Raw genomic sequence first — 27,684 nt, 5'->3', positions numbered from 1 at the left:
TTAAGCCGATTTGACTCAACAACAGCACAAAGATCACAAATTACACCCAGAATGCATCTGGCTGACAGGCATTGTCCTCAGAATTTCCAAAACGAACGGCTATAGAGAGCTGCAGTGTTCTGACAACTAAAGAACACATTTCAAACACTCAAGTCTCACCATGAAACTGCTGCGGATCTCTTGGGTTTTATTATTAAACAGAGCGGCAGCTGTCATTAAGATTTTAAAGTGATCGTGATGCAGTGTTATACATACGAGTGTTTATACATACAAATGTTTTTTTGTGGATGCGCGTTATATGAATACAGTATGTGCTTGCCCCAATAACACATTTCTGAAGTCTATGATATATTTCGAATATCATGATACTTGAATAATTTATAGCAAGTTTGAGTTCACTAAAATTAAAATAATTACATTATAATTAAATAATTATATATATATATATATAATTATTTAATTATAATTTAATTATTTTAATTTTAGTATTAATATATATTAAATATCAATTATATACAATTACATACAATTTTAATTAAAAAATAATAAAAGTAGCATCCTAACTAATAAAATACAGATTCAAGTTTTGAAGTAATGAAGTAATGAAAAAAAAAATCCCAGCATTGAGTGTTTAACATTTTAAGTATATAGTTAGATCAATAATGTTTAAGATCAGTACTAGATTAAAACTGCATTTACACTGTCAGGTCTATTAGTTACTGTAACACCAATACATGAGACAGATGTTTAATTGACCGTGTGGAGTATGTTCATGCATTTTGAACAATACTAGTTCATAACGTTTATCATTAAAGTGCACACACACACCTTATATATGTTGTCACTTTGTGTTGAAGTCTGTCGCTGTGGAGACGTCCTGTAAGAGTGTGTGTGAGTCCTCATGTGTGTGTGATCTAATGTCAGTGTGTGAACTGGACTGTTCATCTTGTTAGGTCCCACAGTTCTGAAACAAAACCCAAATAGAAGACACGACAATTTATATTATCATGCAGAAGTCTTTCTTGTAAAGATGGTGTATTAAGGCTCTCTGTAAAACTTGACTCTGCTTGATCTGCCAATCATCCTTCTGTCAGATATATTTATTTACGTATTGACACTTAACAGTTTTGGGCGATGTCCTACAACAATGTACAGATTTCTTGTCTCTTGCACTACGTGCTTTCTTTGTCACAATATCAAACTATGTTAGTTCAAATCCTATTGCTAGCTCATTCAAATGTATTTATTTGATAAGTAGTCGTGACATGTTGAAAATATATGAAAAAATACTATGATCACGACTGGCTGACTGTGCATCATTCCAATCTTCATCATCTCAGGCTACCTCTCCTGACACTTTATTAAGGTCAAATCAAGGCATTCGTTTGTGTTGGACCAAGTTTCATACCTCAGTTTTTCCATGGTGTTCTTGTTGTTGCTGAAGAATAAACTGAGGAGAGTTTTTCTCTTAATACATGCGATTATTCCAACACACAACAGACACAGAAACGCCACCAGGATTCCCACAATCACACTGCTGCCCTCTGCAAACACAGACACGAATATGAGCTCAAAAATGAATAAAAACACAGATTTTCTTTATACCCGATATCAACATCTATCTTAAAATACAAATTTTGAGCATACTGAATAACATTACAGCAAAGGACCGCCTACTCACCTGTCAATCAACCTCATTCCTATAGATGGTTTCACCGGACGCACACACCTGGCGCGAAGTTACCTTCTGGTCTGTGTCTGTTTATCAGTCTGGCTAGTGGCTAATAATATCATTTATTTATATTTTATTTACTTAATATTAAAATTAATTTATATTAATACTTTAATGTATAATGTATTAAATTAACAATGTGTTGAATTTTATTGAGTGTTAATTTTATTAAATATACAATCTGTTGAATTTTATTGCATATTAATTGTATTAAATAAACAAATTTGTTGAATGTGTCGTGTAACTTTGTTGCATTTAAGTTTATAGCCAAGTAAAGGTACTTTTACTTGTAACCTAATGGCTAGACATACTTTTGACTTTCTAGCGAATGTTATTTACTTGTTATTTACATCATGGTCTGTTTTAATACTGGATTCTGGTAGGGCTGTCAAACGATTAATCGTGATTAATCGCATCCAGAATAAAAGTTTGTGTTTACATTATATATGTTGGTGTACTGTGCATATTAATTTTGTATTCATGAACAGATACACATATATTCATATACTTAAGAAAAAAAAGAATATAACAATTAATAAATGTTGATATAGAGTTTCAATTATTGGTAAAAATAAATACATTTAACATGAAAACAAAATTAATATGCACAGTACACAGACATATATTTTGTAAACACAAACTTTTTCTCTGGATGCGATTTATCGTTTGACAGCCCTAATTAAAAGCCTTTTACGCACGGTAGCTCCAGTCAGTTTGATTACATTTAAAGTTAACTGACAAAATATCCGTAATTTTCACCTGTTTGATCTAAAATGACACAATATCATCAATAAAAGCTTTAACTTTGCAAATAACCATGGTATAAACAGGATTATCCACGGCTAGCGATGCATTTAAGGATTTTAATACACTTTGCGGAGGCAACAACCCTCGTAGTTAAAATCCTTTAATGCACGTCTAGCCGTGGATATTTCCTTACTTTTTTTTGCTTTTTATAAGAAGTAATCAACAGGGACTCTATGCTTTGCAGATGTGCACCAGAAGTTTAGACTGCGCGGTAAAGTTTGTTTATGTTGTTGCTTTGAAACCGTTTATAAAATAAGTTTAAACGTTACTGGTTTCATGTGGACTTCTGATTACACCTGATTTACATTTACATTTAGTCATTTGGCAGACGCTTTTATCCAAAGCGACTTACAGTGCACTTATTTCAGGGAAAATCCCCCTGGAGCAACATGGAGTAAAGTGTCTTGCACAAGGACACACTGGTGGTGGATGCTGGGATCGAACTAGCAACCTTTGATTTACCAGTTCAGAGGTTTAACCCCCTAGACCAACACCACCATTTTGATTTATTACACGTGCACATGCACAAGATTATTACAGGTACACATTGTGTAAGTATTTCACGCACCTATTGGTCTCATCGGCCCGCTGTCCACACTTCCTCCGAAACCGGCTTTATCACAGAACGGTGGAGCCCAGAGCGCCTCACAATGACAATTCTTATTATTATTACAAACCTGAACACAAACACAAACACAAACACGCAACAATCAGATGCCCGGAGTTTTCATTAAATGACCTGAAAAGCGAATCTGTTATTCAAGCAGCAACAGTGAACCACTAAACCACACAACACATGATGTATAATTATGAAGAACAGATATTCATGTACAATAATAATATTAAGGTACATTTGAATAATTCAGAATATTTCTGCCATTATACATTTTTCAGCAAACAGTTTTACCGCCAATCCCATTCATATGTGACTCTCCATCAATATAATGATTGACAGATGTGTGTGTGTATGTGTCTGCACATCCTCGACATCTAAAACTGACTTCCGTTTCTCTCAATATGACACAAATGAAACAGCCTTCACACCGGTTCCTCTCTCATCCTGATGAGCTGCAGATGTTTTGAGAACATCTTGATCTCATCTTTGGATTAATGACTTCATTCATTGAGTTTCTCAAACTCTCTGTGTTCGCCTGAAAGCAACCTGTAACCTATTCTGACCTGTTGCTTGGACAGATTGCTTTCTCGGTGAGATATTTGATCATGTTTGTGATCAAACACATCTGCTCTTTCAGGTCTCTCCCCACAATATTTGGACTGTAATCTAAACATGCTCTCTTTAATTCAATCAAGCTTAATAATAAAGCGTAACACAGCACAAGCTTTACGTGGGTCCACACCTGCCAATGGAAGACTTAGACGGCATTCTTACAACTTCATTCAAGACATACAAATTAAGTCTTGGTACCGTAACAATTTAGTGCCGGATTACACTGTAACATCACGCCTCAATTTCAGAGAGATCTGAATGCATGTAAAAATGTTCGGATATATTGTTGCTGAAATGATCCATGCGCTTGTAATCTAAAGCTGTCTCTGGTCCTCACAGCGGTTTCACAGCAGACACATGATGGATGGATCTTTGAGTCGGACGTTAATGTGGGTTTTACAGCTAACTGATCGAGCTGTTCAGGGATCAGCGAACATGTTTTATTCTGCTGTTATTTCTGGAGAACCCCTTTCACGCACATTACACCGAAGAATTTAATTAAATAAAAAAATGTTCACATTGCGCTGCATCACGTAAGAACGACTGTAATTACACTCCTTCATTTCTTTCTTGAACCTTTCTTGAAGTTTTTGTATACGTGATTGTATGACGGCTCTGACTCCGCCCACTTGACCATTGTGATGTCATGTAAACACAACCAGAATAGCAGCAGCTTAAAGCTTGTTGCCACAGAAACAAATCGTTTCTGAAGTATCCTGATTTGAATCTTAAGTGTGATTTAGCAACGGCGTGAATGCACAATTAGACAATTCGAGAAAATAACCCCACACAGTTTCTCGTTTTGAAATATGGTTTATCTTCATAGATTGTCGTGATAACAGGTAAAACCATTAACCTTTGTAGATGATGAACCTCTTACAAAGTGTAATGTGCTTTTATTATAATCATTAGGAAAGAAAGTTTTTTATATGCATTTAGTCAGGATATTTATATTGTAGCTGTTTTGAACGGACAGTCAGACAGTGTTGTGATGGACGTTATAAACTCACCCCGTGTCCGCTGCACTTGACAGAACATTCAAGAACTCCCAGCACACTGATGTTCTGACACTGCCTGTTTAAACACATCTAGAGAGAGAGAGAGTCGTTCTATAAAGAGTTTTTAATGCAACAGATCATCTGAAAATGAAATATATGTGAGTTTATGTGAATTTACACACACAAACAGACAGCGAAACTTACACAAACAAAAGCTGACAGCAACACACATATACAAAAACAAAAAGATAGCAACAAATTTGCACGTACAAACAGACGGCAAGACAAACAAACACACACAGACATACACAAAAAGAGACGGCAACACACACAAGCGCAAACTGACTGCAACACACACACAAGGGCAAAAATATAGTAACACATGCACACACACAAACAGACAGCACAACTCGTACAAACACACACAGACATAGACAGTGACATACACCCACACAAACAAACAAACAGATAGCAACACACACAGTGACACACACTTGCACAAATGGACAGCAACACCCACACAAACAAAAGCTGACAGTATCACAGATATACAATGACAAAAAGATAGCAACACATGTACAGATAGAAAACAGACGGCAACACACACAAGGACAAAAAATAGCAACACATGCAAACGTTCAAACAGACGACCACACACACAAATAGACAGCAAAACACGTACACACATACAAACACAAAATAACAGTTAGCAACACACACCGCAACATACACACCTACACAGACAGCGACACACACGTACACAAAAATACAGTGAGAACCACACAAACAAAAGCTGACAGCAACATATATACATGGACAAAAAGATTGTCTTGCAAATAAAAATGACTCATTGACCTACTTACAGACTGCAGACTAAACCTGAATTTAACCCTGAAATGTCACCCTGAAAACCATCCCTACATTTCATTTAAAATAGTATTCTTATAATTGGAAAAAATCTGGACTTTTGTATTGAGAGGTCTGTCAGATTGACTCCTGATGCGGCTCAGAAAAGTCCCAGCGGCTGAAGTTTCACACTGACACTCATCAGAAGTCAAGCTGTGGAGAAACCGGAGGAAAGTTCTCTACATTTCCACATCTTGCGGTGCGTTCTGTCAGACTGTGAAACACCAACGCCAGTCGGGTGTAAGTTTGATCACAGTCTAGACTTCAAAGTTCGAGTGCCATGGGGTGATGTCTGCGAAGAACATCAACTCTCCTCCTGGATAAAGAGTCGGTATTAAAATGTAGCGTGTAACTCATTCTGCACCGTTTGTGGTCTTAAATGATGACTCAATTTGTGCTGCTTGCTGAGGAGAGATTGACTCTAATAACCATTAACATTCCCACAGCATCACGGCAGAAAGTTATGCATGGACGAGATGTGGGTTAATGGATTTCCAAGCGAACCAAGGGAAGATTTTCAAATCTAAATCACAAAAATCAAAATGTTACAGTAGATGTTTTACTACCTTTAAGAGTTTGGCAGATGCAGTTGCAGTTGCATGTGCAGTTTTTTATTCGTTTTATGTGCTGTTAACACAAGTGAACGGGGAAGGCTAACACATACTCAATCTTACCGGTTCAGACTATGCTTTAAAATGAAAATGCTAACCGGCAGACCATTTGTATCAGATGTACATTAAACAGCTTAGAAATTCCTGAGTTCTTGGACTGATGTGTTTACCTCAAGTGTAAATAAACATCTTCTCATTATTTGTCCTCACCATGTTTTCTCCACATTTAGTGCCGGTCAGCACAAGGCCCGGGTCAGGCATGTCGTCTCCCAGGTACACGTGAGTCCCGCGGCAGAGGATACGACCTCCCTCGTGGAGCGGGATGTTGGTCTCTATGGAAACGGCGTTAGTGCCGATCACCGGCCGGTTGGCTCCGCCCTGACACTGTATCTTCCCACATTTAGCATCTCTGTAAAACAAAAGGAAACGACACGTGTTAGAGCAACAGTGTGACATGACAAAAACAACGTTGATGCATTTGTTTGTTTGTTGTGGTTTATGTTTGTGTTGTTTAACATTTAATAAAAAAACACCTCAAGAAAGATTCATGTGAAATTATCTTTCAAATGTTGTGTAAAAGGTCAACCTTGATGTAACAGATGAATTTACAAAAAAATATAATGTTAAAATAATATTTATAAATTGGGCTATATTTGCATGTAGCAGTTGCTCTTCACCGCTGTCTAGCACTCGAACAGCTGTGACCCATTTTTTTCAGTAAAAAACCACGAATTAAACCATTACGTCAAGTTTCCAATATCTAAAGGATCGCAGAGAGTTTCCCAGACGAAAATAAATCAAATGTTTTCTCAAAGCTGAAATGTGTTTCCGCTGCTGAGGATCTCAGCAATGTGACATACATCTTTGATTACAACATGAAGAAATAATGAGATGTCCTCCCCATTCAAAACCAATTACTGCTGTTTCTCACGCAGACAAGTCCAAAAAGTAAAAGACAGACAGACTGGAGAACGTGGCCAAACTCTCTCTCTCTCTCTCTCTCTCTCTCTGACTGTCCATTTCAGTCATTAGAGTAATTACTTCAACAAGCATATGATCCGTGAAGCACTTCATATAGCAGCCAATCTGTGCACAATTAAACCAAAATGTTTAGCAGGTGCTTCCTGCATATGCAGATGAACAAGCCGTATTGAACACACCATCATTGTTTTTGGTTTATTGAGATCTGGTGCTGTTTGTTGGATTGGTTGAAATCTCAATGGAGATGTGTGTATGAAACAGACCGTCAATACAGAACAGAAGAGGGAAAAACCGATGAGCAAGAGATGGTTAAGATTTAATTTCAATCTAAAATTCAGTTTAAAGTGAGAAACACTATCAAAAAATAAATATACTCAGAGAACAAAGACATTGAGACAGAAATAACATGCAGCCACTTCAAAATCACTCATTAAAAAGTGACACTTCAATTACACCTAACATCTGCTGCAATGTAGTTGAAAAAATAAGGAGACCCTTCCACATTTTCATTCAATCATCATTGTGGTCTTGTGGTCATTCCAGTAAAGTGTTTGTTGAATTTCAACCAAATCAAATGTCAGGAGTGACATAAAGTCATCCAGCAGCAATGTGAAAGACTGACAGCATGACAAGACACTGTGTTAAAATCCAGATTATCAGATAATAAATAATTGTATCTAAATACATGTAGAAATATGACTGTTGTATCGCTTAACAGTGAATATGTGCTTTTCTTTGCAGTATTTGAGGTCTGAAAAAAACAAAAAAATGATCATTTAACCTAAATATATTTTATAAATGTATATATTAGATTAATATTTTATAAATATAAATAATCAATTCAGGAAAAACGAATCATTTTTAAATTGTCTGTAACTGATCTTTTTCATAAACTTAAACATAATCAAACCATATCCACACTGACATATATCGTTTTAATTTAAATAATATTACATAGTAAATCATATACTGTACAGCAAGCAATACATTTGTTTCTACATGTTTTCCATATTTTTCCAAACCAACATTCATTCTCCTAAAAGGATCATTTACAATTACACACAGACTCTACGAGGTCAACTTCAAAAAGACCAACAAACATGTTTGTTTGCTTCATTTCAAGGATGGAGCAGTGAACACTGAACACAATCCTGCCACGTATATGAGAGTAACTTTGTCACAGAGGATCAGAAGTGAAGATGATGGAAAGAAACAACATCACAACAGTCCTGTCCATCACACCTGTTTCACTGCTAAATGGTAGAATTGGACGTCGTCCCAAACCACAGACAGACCTTGAGCTACAGTGTCCCTGTTCTACCTCTGTACTGATCTTCAAGTTTAATTCACTTTCAAATAATTTGACTTGATGGGTTGCTCTTAAAATCAGACAGATATTTACAGTATGACTTGAATACTGACCAACTCCACTGCAGATCTGTTTCAGTATCATAACACGAAAAATAAAAGTGACTCATCTCATTTGAGTCTCTTCAGTCTCTTCACTAGTCTCTGGCTCTTCTGTTTATCATTTGTAATGTGAAAAGTTTGTTTGTAAAATAAATATTGCTCAGCATCGCTCTGATAACGCAGAGTGTAAACATTTTCCATACCGTGCTTCACATTTGGCAAACGATCCCTTCGTGTCTTTCCCACAGTTCCCGTATGGATCTCCAGCTGAATTCACTCGTGCGAAACAGATTCCTGGAGCTGGCTTTGCACCTGTCAAACACACAAACCACGTCAGCAAAACTCCTTTACATGCATGTCATGAATCTTCCGCTGCTGTGGGTGGCGCTGTCCTCACCTTGTCCCCACAGCGTGATGCACTGCTGCTCGTGTGTTTGACAGATGCCGTTGTAACAGTGACCATCAACACCCTGACAGGTGTGTCCGTCGTGCAGGTACAAATTCGCTGGGCATTGTGGGTCCATGCCTGTGCAAAACTCTGGTAGGTCACAGGAGTTCCTCGAGTCACGACACAGAGTACCTGCAGGCTTCAACTACAAACACACGGAGGAAAATCATCAGCAATGAAAGAGCAACATCTGATCAACAACAATCCTATCTTGCCAGAAAAGACTTTAAATTTGACTCAATCAAAACAGACGCGAATGAGACACTTGTTGACATATTGTGCATTAAGAGTATGAAATGTAGATTCATTATATAAATATTTGAGATTATTTTGATATATATATATATATATATATACATATATTTTGTATATATGTCACAAGTTACCTGGCAGTCTTCACAACATTGTCCATGTGCACACACAGCTTCTTCCTTCAAAGTGCATGTACTGGCATTACAACAGGGATTCACACACTCCTGTGTGAGAGAGAGAGAGAGAGAGAGAGAGAGAGAGAGAGAGATAACAACAAAAGAGAAAACAATGAATCTGCCCTGACCTGATGTTTCCAATATATGTACATAACATTATATTATTATATCCCTTTATTCTACTACTTGAATGTTAATTTTGTTTAAACTATACTTTGTTTCTCTTTTTAAATATTTACATATATTATAAACCATGTTAAGTTAAACTACATACATCACACTTTATTTTATCTTTTCGTTTGTTTACATACATGCACTATTTGTACGCAGCCCAGCTGCAAATGATTTGGCAATACATGTACATTTTGTCATGCCAATAAAGCACACTTAAATTGAAATTGAGGTAGAGAAAGAGAGAGAGAGAGAGAGAGAGGGAGAGAGAGAGAGTGAGAGAGTGAGAAAGAGCGAGTGAGAGAGAGTGAGTGAGTGAGTGAGAGAGAGAGAGAGAGAGAGAGAGCGAGTGAGTGAGTGAGATAGAGAGAGATATATATAGAGAGAGAGAGAGAGCGAGAGTGAGTGGTGAGTGAGTGAGTGAGTGAGTGAGTGATTGAGTGGGAGAGAGAGAGAGAGAGAGTGAGAGAGATAGAGAGAGAGAGAGAGAGAGAGCGAGAGTGAGTGAGAGAAAGTGAGAAAGAGATAGATAGAGAGAGAGTGAGTGAGTGAGAGAGAGAGATAGAGATAGATAGAGAGAGAGAGAGAGAGAGAGAGAGAGAGAGAGAGAGAGAGAAAGAGAGCGAGAGTGAGTGAGTGAGAGAGAGTGAGATATAGAGAGAGAGAGAGAGAGAGAGAGAGTGAGTGAGAGTTAGAGAAAGTGAGAGAGAGCGAGTGAGAGAGAACGAGAGAGAGTGAGTGAGAGAGTGAGTGAGTGAGAGAGAGTGATATATAGAGAGAGAGAGAGAGAGAGAGAGAGAGTGAGTGAGAGTTAGAGAAAGTGAGAGAGAGCGAGTGAGAGAGAACGAGAGAGAGTGAGAGAGAGAGCGTGAGTGAGTGAGAGTTAAAAAAGTGAGAGAGAGAGAGTGAGTGAGAGATATTGTCTCCACCAGACAGTTGCTTGTTTGACCTCTGACCTCTCCACAAACCTCTTAAACAGCACATCTTTATTCCATGACAGCGGGAATGAAATCAGTATCACATATTTAAAGGGAAAGTCTACAAGTATATGATACGACAGACACTGTTAATAAATAAATTACTTTTATTTATTCTGAACAGAATATCTGTGCATGAAGGCATTACCCTTTCCACGTCTTATTTATTTATGTTACATAAATTGAACCTGAAAAGTGTTGACAGACGCACGCATACAATCACACAACGTTACAATGTTCATACAGTACGCAAACAGCGCATCATTTAAGACTTCACTGAACAGATCTAGTAATATCAAAGCATTTCCACATAAAGGCTTTTTCTCTGAAGATGTTCTCAATTTCTCCCTCTCAGGTTCGTTCTCTCGTGTGGATCCAGAAACTGTTTATTTCACTTTTCACAGATTTGTAGCATCTCATGATTCATGACTCAGTAGAGAGTGTGAAATCAGCGGCGTGTACAGTACGAGACGCTTGAGGGAAACACGTCAACGTTTGAAATATGTTTTCCACAGAACACCCGTACCTCCAGATCCCCGCAGTCGCACTGCTCTCCCTCCTCAACGTAACCGTTCCCACACTTCTGTCCTCCGTAGAGCACCTTCACCTCCGGCATGTTAAACAAACACATGCCCACGCCTTTCTCCAAACTCGCCGCCAGATCCTTCTTACTACACGTACTGAAGACCGTGGGGAACGGGAACCTGAAACAACATACACAGATGTTAACAAGGTTTTATTTGCTACTATTTCAGGAAAGCGTTCATGTTAAGTGGCATTGCATGACTGCATTCACGGTGTTACCCGTAAAACTTTCACAAGTAGAGTAACAGCTTCTTTAAAGACACCAGAAGAGTGTTTTAAGATAAGTTGGGTTACAGGCGCTTAACTTACTGTGATGCACAAATAAATGAACCAATCACACGGTGGAACTCGTGCCAGGCAAATGACACCATCTTAAGTGCTGGAGCAATGAAACGAGTCCCAGTGGAGACGATTATGAGAGATAAGAGATATTTATGGGTCTTGGGCCTGTTAGTCATCACACTGACACAGTATTTCTCCATCGCCAAACTGTCTGAGATGTGAATTGGAAGCAAAATAAAAGTTGTGTGTGTGTGTTCTTTTGAGTTAGGCATGTTTTAAATCACTCAGAACACCCTTAAGCAACGCTGTAAAACTGCTGAATAACAACCAAAACATGCTGACAACTGCATATCACTTAAAACGCCATAGCAACCACAAAGCAACACCCTGACAACAAAACAATATACACAAACACACACAAACTCATAACCGCACAAAAACATCTACACATGTGCATGCATATACCTAACCCTACATAAACACAAACACACACATGTATGCGTTCACATACGCACGCACAAAAAAACACAAACGTGTACACACACAAATACCTCTACACATGTGCATGCATAAACATACATGCATACAAACACACACACACACAAATACCCACATATGCACTTACGCATGCACATACACACACACACAAACAAACAAATCAACATAAATGTACACACAAAAACCTCAACACATGTGCATGCATATACATTATAAAAATAACAACACACGTTCACATACATGTACACAACCGCAACACAAACAAACACACACACACACACACATGAATGCATTCACATACATACAAACAAAAAAAACACATACATGTACACACAGACACACACACAAATACCTCTACAAATGTGCATGCATTTACATATATAAACATAAAAACACATGTCCACAAACATGTACACAACCGCAACAGAAACAAACACACAAATACACAAACAAATCCACATACATGTACAGACACAAATAACTCAACACATGTGCATATATTCATACATGAACACAAAAAACAGGTCCTTATACATGTACACAAACAAACAAAAACCCAAATACACACACACACACACAAACGTGTACGCAAGAGCAAACAAAACAGACAAATACACACATACACACGCATGCATGCACACACAAAGTGCCAATCCAAGTGAAAAAAGACCCACAAATCAGTTTGGAATGTCAATGCTCCCCTGTGGAGTGTGACAAAATGTGTCTACATGACGAAATCCTGAGTTTACAAACAAGCCAACAGACAGAGACTGGAAGAAATTACAGCCCTCATTTCTGATCTGTGAAAACTCCCAGTGTGAAACATATGGTGAATAAAAACACCTGCTATTACAGCATCATCACGATGAGAACCATCTGTGAGTGTCTGAGAAGACTTTATGAAGATTTACTCATGTGGCAGAGGAAACAGGTGTGTGTGTGTGCGTGTGCGTGTCTGTGTGTGTGTGCTCAGCCTTATTTGAACAAAGTTCATTTATCTTAAGGACCCTAAAATGAAAATGTTGTCATCACGACTTTACCCTCAGGTTGTGTATAAATTTCTTTGTTCTGATGAACACAGAGAAAGATATTTGAAAAGATGTTAGATTACATTTCTGGTACATCACTGACTACCATAGAAGGAAAAAAATGGTTTTATGTGGTTTTCATTTTAAAAGATCATTACATATACCAGTAGTTGAATAACCAAAACATATTCTGAGTAATGTCCGCTTTGTCCCTGGCACAGTTACTAAGACCAGGGTGAAAATTTAGCCACAGAAATCTGGCTAGCATCACCCCCCATGCTTGCCCGACCAACTGTACCCACAATGCATCAGTGCCAGGGTGCCAGATAAGCAGATGCTCCATCATTCCACCTGATGCCAGCTTACAGATCAGCGTTATGACAGGATGCCACACAACATCTCAGAGTGTTCAATGAGGGTATGAGCAGATCTTTAAAGGCTCTATAGACACAAGACAAAGCAAGTGTTTAGACTTTCTATAAATGACTTTAAACCAACCAAATAATGATTTACACATCAGATTGCATCTCTAGATTTGCCAAAGTTTGTGATGTAATTCACAGTTTGACATGTATACACCATATTCTCGAATACACCTGCATCTCACTGCTGTATAACATCAGATGAATTCATCCTAAAACATCACATCATGGCTACTTGAAACTAACCGACTCAAGCCTTCAGAATGAAGGAGCTTCATTCAGACATCATCATTCATCTCTTAATGAATACAATTACATAGATGTGATGCTTTAAATCGAGCACCTGCTGGGATGTTGCGTTCATTGAAGCTTTGATGTATGAGTGATGTGCTCAAGCTCACATTCTCATTTGTATAAGACGCTGCAGGCAGGTGAAGAAAACAGAGCGCTCGCTCTTCTCCAGTGACTCAAGCATCTGTCTCTGTTTGTCTCTCTCTCTTCACTAATCTGTTTTTCTCATCTGGTTCCCTTACCCGACACCACACGACACCTTTTTGCAAGCACAGTGAGTGTTATGTTTTTTTTCTGGGATTTTCAGCCGGGGTCCCTCACACAGGACAGAGTCCAGTTTAAACGTTCTGAACCTTTGACCTCTCCGATGAGCTGAGACGCACTGAAAGCTTTCCATTCAAATGAAATGGACAGTGTCTCAATCTATTGTTCATCTGTGACTTACATTGCTTTATCCTATACATTTCACATAGGTATTTGCAATCCCCTGGGATCGAACCCACAACCTTGCGTTGTTAACGCAATGCTCTTACCACTGAGCTACAGGCTGGCAGACAGACCAAAATACATAAATATACCGACAGACAGGCAGACAGACAAAAACGCAGAAATATACAAACAGACAGAAATAGACAGACAGATAGACAGACAGAAATAGACAGACAGACAGTCAGGCAGACAGACAGACCAAAAGACAGAAATAGGCAGACAGACAGAAATAGACAGACAGACATACAGACAGAAATAGACAGACAGACAGGCAGACATAAATAGAGACAATAGAAATTGTCTCTAATTGACAGACAGACAGGCAGAGAATAGAAATGGAGATGGTGGTCTAGTGGGTTAAACCTCTGAACTGGGAAATCAAAAGGTTGCTGGTTCTATCCCAGCAGCCACCACAAGTGTGTCCTTGAGCAAGACACTTTACTCCATGTTGCTCCAGGGGGATTGTCCCTGTAATAAGTGCACTGTAAGTCGCTTTGGATAAAAGCGTCTGCCAAATGACTAAATGTAAATGTAAATAGACAGACAGACAGAAATAGACAGACAGAAAGGCAGGCAGAAATAGACAGACAGACAGACAGGCAGGCAGGCAGACAGACAGACAGACCAAAAGACAGAAATAGACAGACAGACAGTAATAGACAGACAGTCAGACAGAAATAGACAGACAGACAGACAGACAGAAATAGACAGACAGTCAGACAGAAATAGACAGACAGATAGGCAGACAGTCAGACAGAAATAGACAGACAGATAGGCAGACATAAATAGACAGACAGACAGACAGGCAGAAATAGACAGACAGACAGACAGGCAGACAGACAGACTAAAAGAAAGAAATATACACACAGACAGACAAAAACACATAAATATATCGACAGACAGACAGAGAGACAGACAGGCAGATAGACAGGCAGACAGACATGCAGACAGACAGGCAGACTAAAAGAAATAAATATACAGACAGACAGACTAAAACACATAAATATAGCGACAGACAGACAGACAGAGAGACAGGCAGATAGACAGGCAGACTAAAAGAAAGAAATATACAGACAGACAGACTAAAACACATAAATATAGCGACAGACAGACTGACAGAGAGACAGGCAGATAGACAGGCAGACAGACATGCAGACAGACAGGCAGACTAAAAGAAAGAAATATACAGACAGACAGACTAAAACACATAAATATAGCGACAGACAGCAAGACAGAGAGACAGGCAGATAGACAGGCAGACAGACATGCAGACAGACAGGCAGACTAAAAGAAAGAAATATGCAGACAGACAGACTAAAACACATAAATATAGCGACAGACAGCAAGACAGAGAGACAGGCAGATAGACAGGCAGACAGACATGCAGACAGACAGGCAGACTAAAAGAAAGAAATATGCAGACAGACAGACTAAAACACATAAATATAGCAACAGACAGACTGACAGGCAAATAGACAGGCAGACAGACTGAAAGACAGAAATATACTGACAGACAGACAGACGGCTTTAGGGTAGATCTACCGTATGTGTTAGATTGATTGAAAGCATTTGTTATATTTACCCAGTAGATGGTGTCATGATACAGCCTCCTCTGTCTACACTGGCTCTACAGCCACACCCTCGCTCCGGTGTGTCATGATTCATTCCAAAGTTGTGTCCCAGTTCATGAGCCAAAGTCACAGCAGCTCCCAGAGGGTTATCAGAGTGATCCTAAAACAAGAGAGATTGAAAATAAACCTTCACATTCACAAAAAATCCCCTCCATGATTTCATATAAACAGAATCCATTTCACTAAAAGTCATTTCTTTCAGAGAGCGTAGAGACATTATTCATTATGTTCCACCATCCCTTTCATGATTCCATTTGTCCAAACGTCTGCTCACACGCATTTGCTTCCTCTCAGATAACTGTGGCGGTTGTTTCACATGGCTTGTAATAAGCAGACACTAACCGTCTTTATAATTACTTTTCCACAAATCCGTCAGAGAAGAATAATTCAAGAGCTGCGTGACGGTGCCAAAACACAACCAAACTCTTGTGTAGCTCTGGCTTTGAGGAGGGCGTGAGTCGATGAGTTCAGACAGATGGAATTACTGTAATTCCTGTAAATCCATTTGGTAAATATGTGTCTGCCAAAAAAATGAAAATAAAATTTAAATAAAGTGGAAAATTCTCAGTTTAAGGACCATAGATTGAAATGTCAGAATGATGTTGTGTGTAAGGCAGGGTTTGTGTTAGAATACCGTATGTAGACATGAATATGAATATGGATGACACTTTTCTTTTCTTTTCTTTTTCAGTTTTAGCTCAAGACTTCTCAGTTGGGTTTCATTTCAAGTCATTAGGCGAATAAAAAACTGAATCAACAGGAAAATACGATAGACAGAATCAGTAAAGGTTATAAAAGAAAACAATAACATAACGTTATAGAAAAACAATTTTTTCACTTGGTGACATTTTTTATAATAATTATTTTGTTCTCATGTTTCAGAAAGGTAATTTTTATTATTGTAATATAGTATTTTTTTGTACTCAAGCTACTTGATAAATAAAATAAAATAGTAAAATATTCAAAAAAGAGAATAAATAATTAAATAAAATATAAATTTTTTGTTCATTTATTTTTGCAAAACAAAACTGTAGTAAAATGTATAAATGTCCTCTTCTCATAATTCTGAAAGGTAATTCTTATTAATATTACTTTTCATTTGAGCTGTACAGCAAACACCACCTCATAAAATAGCCATCAAAATCACCAGACTTTCAGTAAGATTATGTTTATGATTTGATATGAGTGAAATTGCAACCAAACAGTCGAAGACATTGTTAGGATCACTTTCAAAGTCTTAGTTAAACTTTTTCTTTCTTTAGTCTTTCTTTCCGATGGGTGTGTGAATGAACTAAATGATCTAAACAGACAGATGCTGGAAGTTCTGGAACCTTCCGCTAAACACAATCTTCTGGTGTTATAATCTCTCCGCCGTGGGAGACCCCTGATGTCTGCGTATCTCATTTACATCCAACATGTCAGAAATACATTTCACTTTGGTCTGGATATGACTGGTGATGTTTGGTGAGCGCTGGGTCCAATAAGAACACAATCTCGCTCCATACACAATGTCGAGATATCTCATGAAATATTGTTGCAATTACAGTGCCAGCCATATTCAATCAAATAGCGAAAACAAACGCATGACATCAAACCAGCTGCCAAGAGGTAGCGAAACGAAATAAAACCAACGAGTCGATGAATAAAACATGCGAATGCAATTTGTTTTGTATGCTTTTTGTCCTCATTATGACACAGATAAAACGTCTTCCTAGTTTTCGATCACAGTCATTGGACGGCGCAGAATCGCTCGCGGTGTATGTGCCGCCGTTTCTCATCCTGACCCTAGAGAGCAGTTTCCTATCCCAGCATGCATTGCAGGAAACGGTGAATACTGCATCCGACAGTCGAGTCGTAATGACCCATAATGGAGAAGTGCCACACAACACAGACGTGCTTCAGTGAGTTTCAATCAAAGCACAAACACTGTACCATCTGTCCCGCATAAAAACCCTTTAACCGTCGGGACGGAGAGACATCCAACCAGATATACAACTGATCCATTCTAGGATGGTCTGCCACTAATGATCCCATGAAGGGCTTGACTTTGGACCGGTCAGGTTTTTCCATCCAAACATAAGCCATAGATATCCTATGCGAGGACGTAAGAATAAAGATGAGAATGCTTGACCGATGCATTGACAGTATGCAGTCCCGTAGTACAAAAAAAATGTTTATTGTTTATTTACTCGTGTCATTCCATGATTTTCTGTCTTTTGCAGAACACAACCAAACAACAGCCATCGACCTCCATTGTATGAACACAAAACCAAATTTCCAAGGGAGCCATTTCTCAAAAATGTGTTTTGCAGACGAAAGAAGGTTTTGAACAAAGTGAGGGTGAAAAAATAATGATTAAGAAATGTTTTCAGATTTTGATGAATTTGCATTCTTTGAATTATGTTTTCACAGCAGAAAATGACTTCCAGTCTTTTTATCCAGTAAAAATGTCTGAGCAGACTGCATAAGAAAATAAGTCTTGTTTTCGGTCAAAAATATGAAATTTCAGTGAATTTGTCCTTTAAACTAGCAAAAAATCTGCCAATGGTGTAAGAATAATCATCTTGAATTGACTAAGAAAAAGGTAAATCTAATTCAAGATTATTTTTCTTACTCCATTGGCAGATTTTTTGGCACAAATTCACTGAAATTTCATATTTATTTACTTAAAACAAGACTTATTTTCTTACATCATTTTGCTTATCACGAAAATGTATCTTGATTCAAGAATTTGTAGACATTTTTACAGGAAAGGTAACGAAGTCATTTTTTGCAGCGTTCATTCTAAATCGCTGGCCTCACAACATCTTGGGATGCAAATCTGGCCACGGAGACGCTTTGACTTTTGCTTCATTAGAATGTCGCCCTCGTGTCCTGTGTGATCAATATGTTTGGCTGATTTAGGGGGACGCGTCTCTAGGCGGCCGTGATGAGCGAGTTAATGTCCGTCTGTGACAGAGCAAACAACTGATGGATGAATCCCCCGATCAGAACCTCAGGTAACCTCTCAGATGAAGAACTAAAGTCAGAAGCAGAACCGAGATGCAATTGAGAGGTCACAACTTGAAGAAAATGTTGATGTTAAGGTGCTATGATGTCACACCAGTGAAAAACATCCGAGCATTTTACACTTATGTAATATGGACCTTTACGTCTTGATCAATCATTGACAGGTGTCACTCACCATGACGATCCCCCCGGACTGTTCTGCAGTGCACATGCTCATAATGGGAGCCATACCGATGGTAGTGCCCTGAAAATAAACCCCGCTGCCGAGAGAAAACAAGAAAGCAAAGATATTTTTTAGACATATTTGTTTGAACTTTTTGTGTGTTCATCTACACTCTAAAAAAATCAAGGGGCTTCTCGATGCCATAGAAGAAACTTTTTGTCTAAATGGTTCTATAAAGAACCACAAACATCTGAACCAAAGGATGAAAAATAGGTTTTTCAGATCATAAAAAGCTGAGAAAGAGATGCTTCTTTACAGAACCTCTGACTGAATATTTCTATGGATAACCAGAAATGGTTGTCTATGGCATCGCTGTGATATGCACCTTTCATTATGGTTTTACCTGATGAGCTGAGCGTTATCATGAGCTTTCTGTGGAAGTAACCGGAGTTTTCTCCAGTCCAGAAACTCGTGAAGTGATGTGAACGGATCCTGTGTGATGGAGCATTTGTCTCCGTCGCTCCACACCTCCAGCCCCACCAGAGCCACACGGATGTTCAGAGATCTATAAAACTGACACGCGCAACACTGGCTGTTAGCGGAAAAGTGAACACGCTTATCATCAAAAATCTGACACACAAACACAGATCCACATTGTGACAGGCTATGAGACGTTGACCTGCTGGCGTGTTAAGATATGAACTCACATCGCACCTTGTTATGAGAAGGCGTGATGTGACATGTCTGTAGCAACAACTAATTTGTCTGTTCACACTCACGGGCGCTTACGCACGAGAGAAAGCTCTGATGGGACGTTTGACGCACTGGAACGTGTAGGACACATTTGAGTGTGTGGAGGAATCAAACGTGAATTCGGTCAATTGGACCTCATTGGCTAATGTAACCCTCCGTCAAAGTATGTTACAGCTTAAGTCAAACTTAAAAATCTGATCTCACGGAAATTCGTAACAATTTTACGAGAAGGCTTATTCGTATTAATTTGTACGTTGCAAATCGTACAAAAACGTAAGATTACTAGAAAGAAGTAATACTGAAGCACCGCCTCGAGGCGCAGTCTGTTTCATGGCGCAAATTGTATGAAAATGTACCAAAACTATGCCCAAATTAGCCACATCGGAAAACAGTTAAATGTTTGCCATGAGATTGTGTTGGACTGAAGGCATGGATGCATGAATACTTTTTTCACGAAAAGAAAATCACGTGATCTTCAATTTACCAGTATTACTTATTTACATTGACATGACTGTCTCTCCTTTGTCTTGTTTACTTCTACAGTCTTTAAACATTCTTAAATCAGAATATATTTACTTGGGAAGCAAAATGAGCTAATACTGTATATAAAGTTTTTAGGGTTCGAGCCCGAAGGGCTAGAAACCTATTGTATTTGTTAAGATTTTTATTAGGGTTCGAGCCCGAAGGGCTAGAAACCTATTGTATTTGTTGGTTTTATTAGGGTTCGAGCCCGAAGGGCTAGAAACCTATTGTATTTTGTTCGAGCCCGAAGGCTAGAAACCTATTGTATTTGTTGGTTATTCTTATTATTATTCTGCCCTAAAACTGATGCTACAGCCCAAACCGTAAAGCCGACAGAGCTGAGACTCGGTCAGATGGTAGTAGTCCTTGTCGCTACTCAGATACACGGAGCCAGCCAAATCGGCCCATAGGTGGCGCTACAACGATAAAAAGCGCGTTTGCCCCCGATACTCCTAAACCGTTTGTCGCACACCCAAGTGTTTTATATCAGAGTAATCATTGGCTCAAAACTTAAAAAATGTATATCTCCGATTTCATTTCCGGTATGCAAATTTTTCCGCTAATTTGCATTTTATGCAACAACAAAGAAAATGAACTAGTCCCTGGATTTTTGCCCTATCGGAACCAAACCAGCGCTGATGACATCTGTGGAGTGTGAATGTAAATAACTATCAAAAAAAAGTTGAATTTTCCACTCACGGCCGCTTGGTGGCGCTAAAACGTCCAAACCGGAAGTGGCATATTTAGCTAAAACGGCCATAACTCGTAAACCATTTGAGATATCTTCATGGGGCTTGGAACACATGTGTAGACCCTCAGTCCGGGGTCACAATAAAAAAACTGCGGCGTTTGGCCACTAGGTGGCGCTATAATTTGAATGAGCTAGAAAATGGCTATAACTACGCAATCCTTTGCCCGAATGACTTGATATTTGGTATGGTGGGTCTTTGTCTCATGCTACATGAATAACTAAAAGGACATTGGCGTATCTCAAAAAACATGGCCGCCATTGGTCGATGAATTTTGAGCACTCATTACACCGGGTTAACAGAGGCCGATCAAAACGACACTCGCTGGGCGTATTCGTCTCATGGTCCTTAAGGTCTGTAAGAAACATGAACTTATTCGGCCACCGGGGGGCGTAATAACGCTTTTGGAGTGCATGAACAACTGTGTATCACGTGACATTTGACGTGCGATTCCTGAGCGTAGTGACCAAAGGCAGTCGACATTAGTCCACTTAGCCTGCTCGAACCCGATGATTGCTGCTTGCAGCTATATTTATTATTATACTTCTTCCCTAGAACTGATACTGCAGCCCAAACCGTAAGGCCGACAGAGCTGAGACTCGGTCAGATGGTAGTAGTCCTTGTCGCTACTCAGATACACGGAGCCAGCCAAATCGACCCATAGGTGGCGCTACAGCGATAAAAAACGCGTTTACGCTTGTTACTCCTAAACCGTTTGTCGCACACCCAAGTGTTTTATATCAGAGTAATCACTGGCTCAAAACTTAAAAAACGTATATCTCCGATTTCATTTCCGCCATTATAGATTTTTCGCTAATTAGCATTTTATGAAAAAAATAAAAAATGAACTAGTCCCTGGATTTTTGCCCTATCGGAACCAAACCAACGCTGATGAGTTCTGTGGAGTGTGAATATGAATAATTATTAAAAAAAAGTTGAAATTTTCATCCCCCATCGCTAGAGGGCGCAAAAATGTCCAAAACGGAAGTAACATATTGAACTAAAATGGCCATAACTCCTGAACTGTTTGAGATATCTTCATGGGGCTTGGAACATATGTGTAGACCCTCAATCCGGGGTCAAGGTAAAAAAAATGTTGCGTTTGGCCACTAGGTGGCGCTATAATTTGAATGAGCTAGAAAATGGCCATAACTACGCAACAGTTTGCCCGATTGACTTATTATTTGGTATGGTGTGTCTTTGTCTCATTCTACATGAATATCTAAAAGGACATTGGCGTATCTTAAAAAACATGGCCGCCATTGGCCAATGAAGTTTGAGCACTTATTAGACCGGGTTAACGGAGGCCGAACAAAACGACGCTCGCTGGGCTTATTCGTCTCATGGTCTTTAAGGTCTGTAAGAAATGTGAACTCATTCGGCCACCGGGGGGCGAAATAACGCTTTAGGAGTGCTTAAACAATTGTGTATCACGTGACATTTGACATATACAGAAACTATTGGTATCATATGATAGTACTCTTCATTCTGAGCAACTTTGCCTCTGGAACAACTTCTATCGATCGAACGGTTCGTGAGTTATTGCTGATGATGTCAAAAACCTACTTTCGCGAACTAGTCGTTGGATTTTCGACCGATCGGAACCAAAACAATGCAGATGACTTCTTTGGGAAGTGTTTGTAAATAATTATTGAAAAAAAGTTAAAATTTCCTTTCACGGTCGCTTAGGGGCGCCAAAATAAAAAAATGGGTGGAGCCTATCACATTTAAATGGCCATAAATCCAGAACAGCTAAACATATCATCATATGCCTCGGGAAATATATGTAGACCATCACTCCGAGGTCACATACAAAATAACGTGGCGTTTGGACACTAGGTGGCGCTATAATAGTAAAAATGGCTAAATGTACATGTCTTTTGGTGGCCTAGACAACGGTGTGTCACGTGACATTTGACTAATACACAAACTATTGATATCAAACGATAGATCTCCTCATTCATAACAACTTTGCCTCTTGAACCATTGATGTCTATCAAATGGTTTGTGAGTTATTGGTGATGATGTATAAAACCTACTTTTGCAAACTTGTTCAAGGATTTTCAAGCAATTTCAAAATTTCCACCACAGTACATTTCTTTGGACTCTCTAGGTCAATAATCATCAAAAACATGTTGAGTTTTTTTTGTTTTGTGACCATAACAGGGTCCTTTATTATATTAGCGTGAAACGAGTACGGTGAAGGTCGCTACTCCTTAATAATTAATCCAACTGACTTGCCATTAAGTACTATTATACATATTATGACACAAAACAAGCATGCAACATGTGATCCTTATCGGAAGAGGCATGCCTTCACAACAGTCAAAAAGGTGAAATATCATACATTTAAAATTACTGTTTTAAACTTGTCTTTAATAAGTACATCATTTGCTAATCAAATTGCTAATCAGCCAGTCACATAGCATAAACTCAATCCATTTTGGCTTCTAGACGTGGTAAACACACTTGCTGAAGTTCAAACCGAGCATCAAAATGGAGAAACAATTGGATATATGGTATGGGATATATTAGATAACACATACCACCTGAGGATTGTTGCCAACCATGTCCATGTTTTGATGGCTACTTCCAGCAGTAAAAAATGGACCATGTCAGAAAGCTCAAATGATCTCAAACTGGTTTCTTAAACATGACAATGAGCTCACTGTACTCCAATGGCCTTCAGAGTCACCAGACTCAACCAAATAAGCATCAGTTAAATGGCAAGGTCTTCTGGAATATTGTTGCAGACCATGAATGTGAATCAATTATCTATTTAAATTGGTCGTATTTTTTTATCAATTCTTCAGAACACAAAATAAGCTATTTTGAAGAATGTGCATTGTATTAAAAAAAAGACCTATATATGTGCAATAGAATGTTTTAGAGACACAGGAGTTGCTTTGTTTTGCTAATGGCTTCATTCTTTATCAATTGACAGCTGCCAAGCCACGCCCTTAGCAACCAAACAGATTATTTTTTGCAATCGTCTAGCCAGACCTACATCTCTGCAGTAGAATATTATAAAGACACGGGGCTTGGTTCGTTTGGCTTGTGGTTTGATGTGTTATTAATTGACAGGTATTAATGGACACCCATGGCAACCGAACAGGTTAGCTTAGCAACCGTTTAGCAAGATCTCTATCTCTGCAACAAATCATCATAGAGACATGAGAAATGGTTTATTGCACTCGTCCCTTAGGTATTATCGGTTTACGCCCGTTTTTGCATACGAGTGTACGCATGCATGGTCTGTATTAAAAGTTACCAACCGTTTCTGTCATATTTCTTGGTGTGGAAGAGTGTCATTCGTTGTGGATTTGTTACGGTGCCATTCCTGAGCCTAGTTGACAATGGCAAGGCCAATAGAGGCCTTAGACTGCTCGAACCCGCTAAATGCTGCTTGCAGCTTTAATTAGGGTTCGAGCCCGAAGGGCTAGAAACCTATTGTATTTGTTGGTTTTATTATTATTATTATACTTCTTCCCTAGAACTGATACTGCAGCCCAAACCGTAAGGCCGACAGGACTGAGACTTGGTCAGATGGTTGTAGTCCTTGTCGCTACTCAGATACACGGAACCAGCCAAATCGGCCCATAGGTGGCGCTACAGCGATTCCGAACGCGTTAACGCTTGTTACTCCTAAACCGTTTTTCGCACACCCATGTGTCTTATATCAGTGTAATCACTGGCTCAAAACTTAAAAAACGTATATCTCTGATTTCATTTCCGGTATGCAAATTTTTTCGCTAATTAGCATTTTATGAAAAAAATTAAAAATGAACTAGTCCCTGGATTTTTGCCCTATTGGAACCAAACCAACGCTGATGAGTTCTGTGGAGTGTGAATATGAATAATTATTAAAAAAAAGTTGAAATTTTCATCCCCCATCGCTAGAGGGCGCAAAAATGTCCAAAACGGAAGTAACATATTGAACTAAAATGGCCATAACTCCTTAACTGTTTGAGATATCTTCATGGGGCTTTTAACATATGTGTACACCCTCAATCCGGGGTCACAATAAAAAAAAATGCGGCGTTTGGCCACTAGGTGGCGCTATAATTTGAATGAGCTAGAAAATGGCTATAACTACGCAACAGTTTGCCCGATTGACTTATTATTTGGTATGGTGTGTCTTTGTCTCATTCTACATGAATATCTAAAAGGACATTGGCGTATCCTAAAAAACATGGCCGCCATTGGCCAATGAAGTTTGAGCACTTATTAGACCGGGTTAACGGAGGCCGAACAAAACGACGCTCGCTGGGCTTATTCGTCTCATGGTCTTTAAGGTCTGTAAGAAATGTGAACTCATTCGGCCACCGGGGGGCGAAATAACGCTTTAGGAGTGCTTTAACAATTGTGTATCACGTGACATTTGACATATACAGAAACTATTGGTATCATATGATAGTACTCTTCATTCTGAGCAACTTTGCCTCTGGAACAACTTCTGTCAATCGAACAGTTTGTGAATAATCGCTGATGAGGTCAAAAACCTACCTTCGCAAACTAGTCGTTGGATTTTCGACCGATCGGAACCACAACAATGCAGATGACTTCTGTGGGAAGTGTTTGTAAATACTTATTGAAAAAAAGTAGAAATTTCCTTTCACGGTTGCTTAGGGGCGCCAAAATAAAAGAATGGGTGGAGCCTATCACATTTAAATGGCCTTAAATCCAGAACAGCTAAACATATCATCATATGCCTCGGGAAATATATGTAGACCATCACTCCGAGGTCACATACAAAATAACGTGGCGTTTGGACACTAGGTGGCGCTATAATATTAAAAATGGCTAAATGTACATGTCTTTTGGTGGCCTAGACAACGGTGTGTCACGTGACATTTGACTAATAAACAAACTATTGATATCAAACGATAGATCTCCTCATTCATAACAACTTTGCCTCTTGAACCATTGATGTCTATCAAATGGTTTGTGAGTTATTGGTGATGATGTAAAAAAACTACTTTTGCAAACTTGTTCAAGGATTTTCAAGCAATTTCAAAATTTCCACCACAGTACATTTCTCTGGACTCTCTAGGTCAATAATCATCAAAATCATGTTGAGTTTTTTTTGTTTTGTGACCATAACAGGGTCCTTTATTATATTAGCGTGAAACGAGTACGGTGAAGGTCGCTACTCCTTAATAATTAATCCAACTGACTTGCCATTAAGTACTATTATACATATTATGACAAAAAACAAGCATGCAACATGTGATTCTTATCGGAAGAGGCATGCCTTCACAACAGTCAAAAAGGTGAAATATCATACATTTAAAATTACTATTTTAAACTTGTCTTTAATAAATACATCATTTGCTAATCAAATTGCTAATCAGCCAGTCACATAGCATAAACTCAATCCATTTTGGCTTCTAGACGTGGTAAACACACTTGCTGAAGTTCAAACCGAGCATCAAAATGGAGAAACAGTTGGATATATGGTATGGGATATATTAGATAACACATACCACCTGAGGATTGTTGCCAACCATGTCCATGTTTTGATGGCTACTTCCAGCAGTAAAAAATGGACCATGTCAGAAAGCTCAAATGATCTCAAACTGGTTTCTTGAACATGACAATGAGCTCACTGTACTCCAATGGCCTTCAGAGTCACCAGACTCAACCAAATAAGCATCAGTTAAATGGCAAGGTCTTCTGGAATATTGTTGCAGACCATGAATGTGAATCAATTATCTATTTAAATTGGTCTTATTTTTTTTAATCAATTTTTCAGAACACAAAATGAGCTATTTTGAAGAATGTGCATTGTATTAACAAAAAAGACCTATATATGTGCATGGAATGTTTTAGAGACACAGGAGTTGCTTTGTTTTGCTTATGGCTTCGTTCTTTATCAATTGACAGCTGCCAAGCCACACCCTTAGCAACCAAACAGATTATTTTTTGCAACCGTCTAGCCAGACCTACATCTCTGCAGTAGAATATTATAGAGACAAGGGGCTTGGTTCGTTTGACTTGTGGTTTGATGTGTTATTAATTGACAGGTGCTATTCCACACCCATGGCAACCGAACAGGTTAGCTTAGCAACCGTTTAGCAAGATCTATATCTCTGCAACAAATCATCGTAGAGACATGAGAATTGGTTCATTGCACTCGTCCCTTAGGTATTTTCGGTTTACGCCCGTTTTTGCATACGAGTGTAAGCATGCATGGTCTGTATTAAAAGTTACCGACCGTTTCTGTCATATTTCTTGGTGTGGAAGAGTGTCATTCGTTGTGGATTTGTTACGGTGCCATTCCTGAGCCTAGTTGACAATGGCAAGGCCAATAGAGGCCTTAGACTGCTCGAACCCGCTAAATGCTGCTTGCAGCTTTAATTAGGGTTCGAGCCCGAAGGGCTAGAAACCTATTGTATTTGTTGGTTTTATTATTATTATTATACTTCTTCCCTAGAACTGATCGTGCAGCCCAAACCGTAAGACCGACAGAGCTGAGACTTGGTCAGATGGTAGTAGTCCTTGTCGCTACTCAGATACACGGAACCAGCCAAATCGGCCCATAGGTGGCGCTACAGCGATGCCG

General features: G+C 38.8%; 1 protein-coding gene across 1 annotated transcript in view; it reads right to left on the bottom strand.

Annotated features, from left to right (window-relative positions):
• LOC130438786 (disintegrin and metalloproteinase domain-containing protein 12) overlaps positions 1-27,684 on the bottom strand; it is a 92,026-nt gene that overhangs the window by 6,420 nt on the left and 57,922 nt on the right. The window contains exons 9-20 of the mRNA XM_056770955.1: positions 19,499-19,668; positions 19,108-19,192; positions 15,875-16,023; positions 11,224-11,401; positions 9,508-9,597; positions 9,071-9,266; positions 8,877-8,985; positions 6,493-6,691; positions 4,778-4,855; positions 3,108-3,216; positions 1,409-1,544; positions 829-964 (exon numbers count right to left, since the gene is read on the bottom strand). Coding sequence (XP_056626933.1) covers positions 829-964; positions 1,409-1,544; positions 3,108-3,216; positions 4,778-4,855; positions 6,493-6,691; positions 8,877-8,985; positions 9,071-9,266; positions 9,508-9,597; positions 11,224-11,401; positions 15,875-16,023; positions 19,108-19,192; positions 19,499-19,668 — 1,635 coding nt within the window. The remainder of the gene's footprint in view (positions 1-828; positions 965-1,408; positions 1,545-3,107; positions 3,217-4,777; positions 4,856-6,492; positions 6,692-8,876; positions 8,986-9,070; positions 9,267-9,507; positions 9,598-11,223; positions 11,402-15,874; positions 16,024-19,107; positions 19,193-19,498; positions 19,669-27,684) is intronic.

Source organism: Triplophysa dalaica, chromosome 17 (genome assembly GCF_015846415.1).
Source record: "Triplophysa dalaica isolate WHDGS20190420 chromosome 17, ASM1584641v1, whole genome shotgun sequence".
NCBI classification, from domain to species: domain Eukaryota; kingdom Metazoa; phylum Chordata; class Actinopteri; order Cypriniformes; family Nemacheilidae; genus Triplophysa; species Triplophysa dalaica.
The sequence above is the reverse complement of the archived record's forward strand: the minus strand, read 5'-3'. Positions and strand labels throughout refer to the sequence as shown.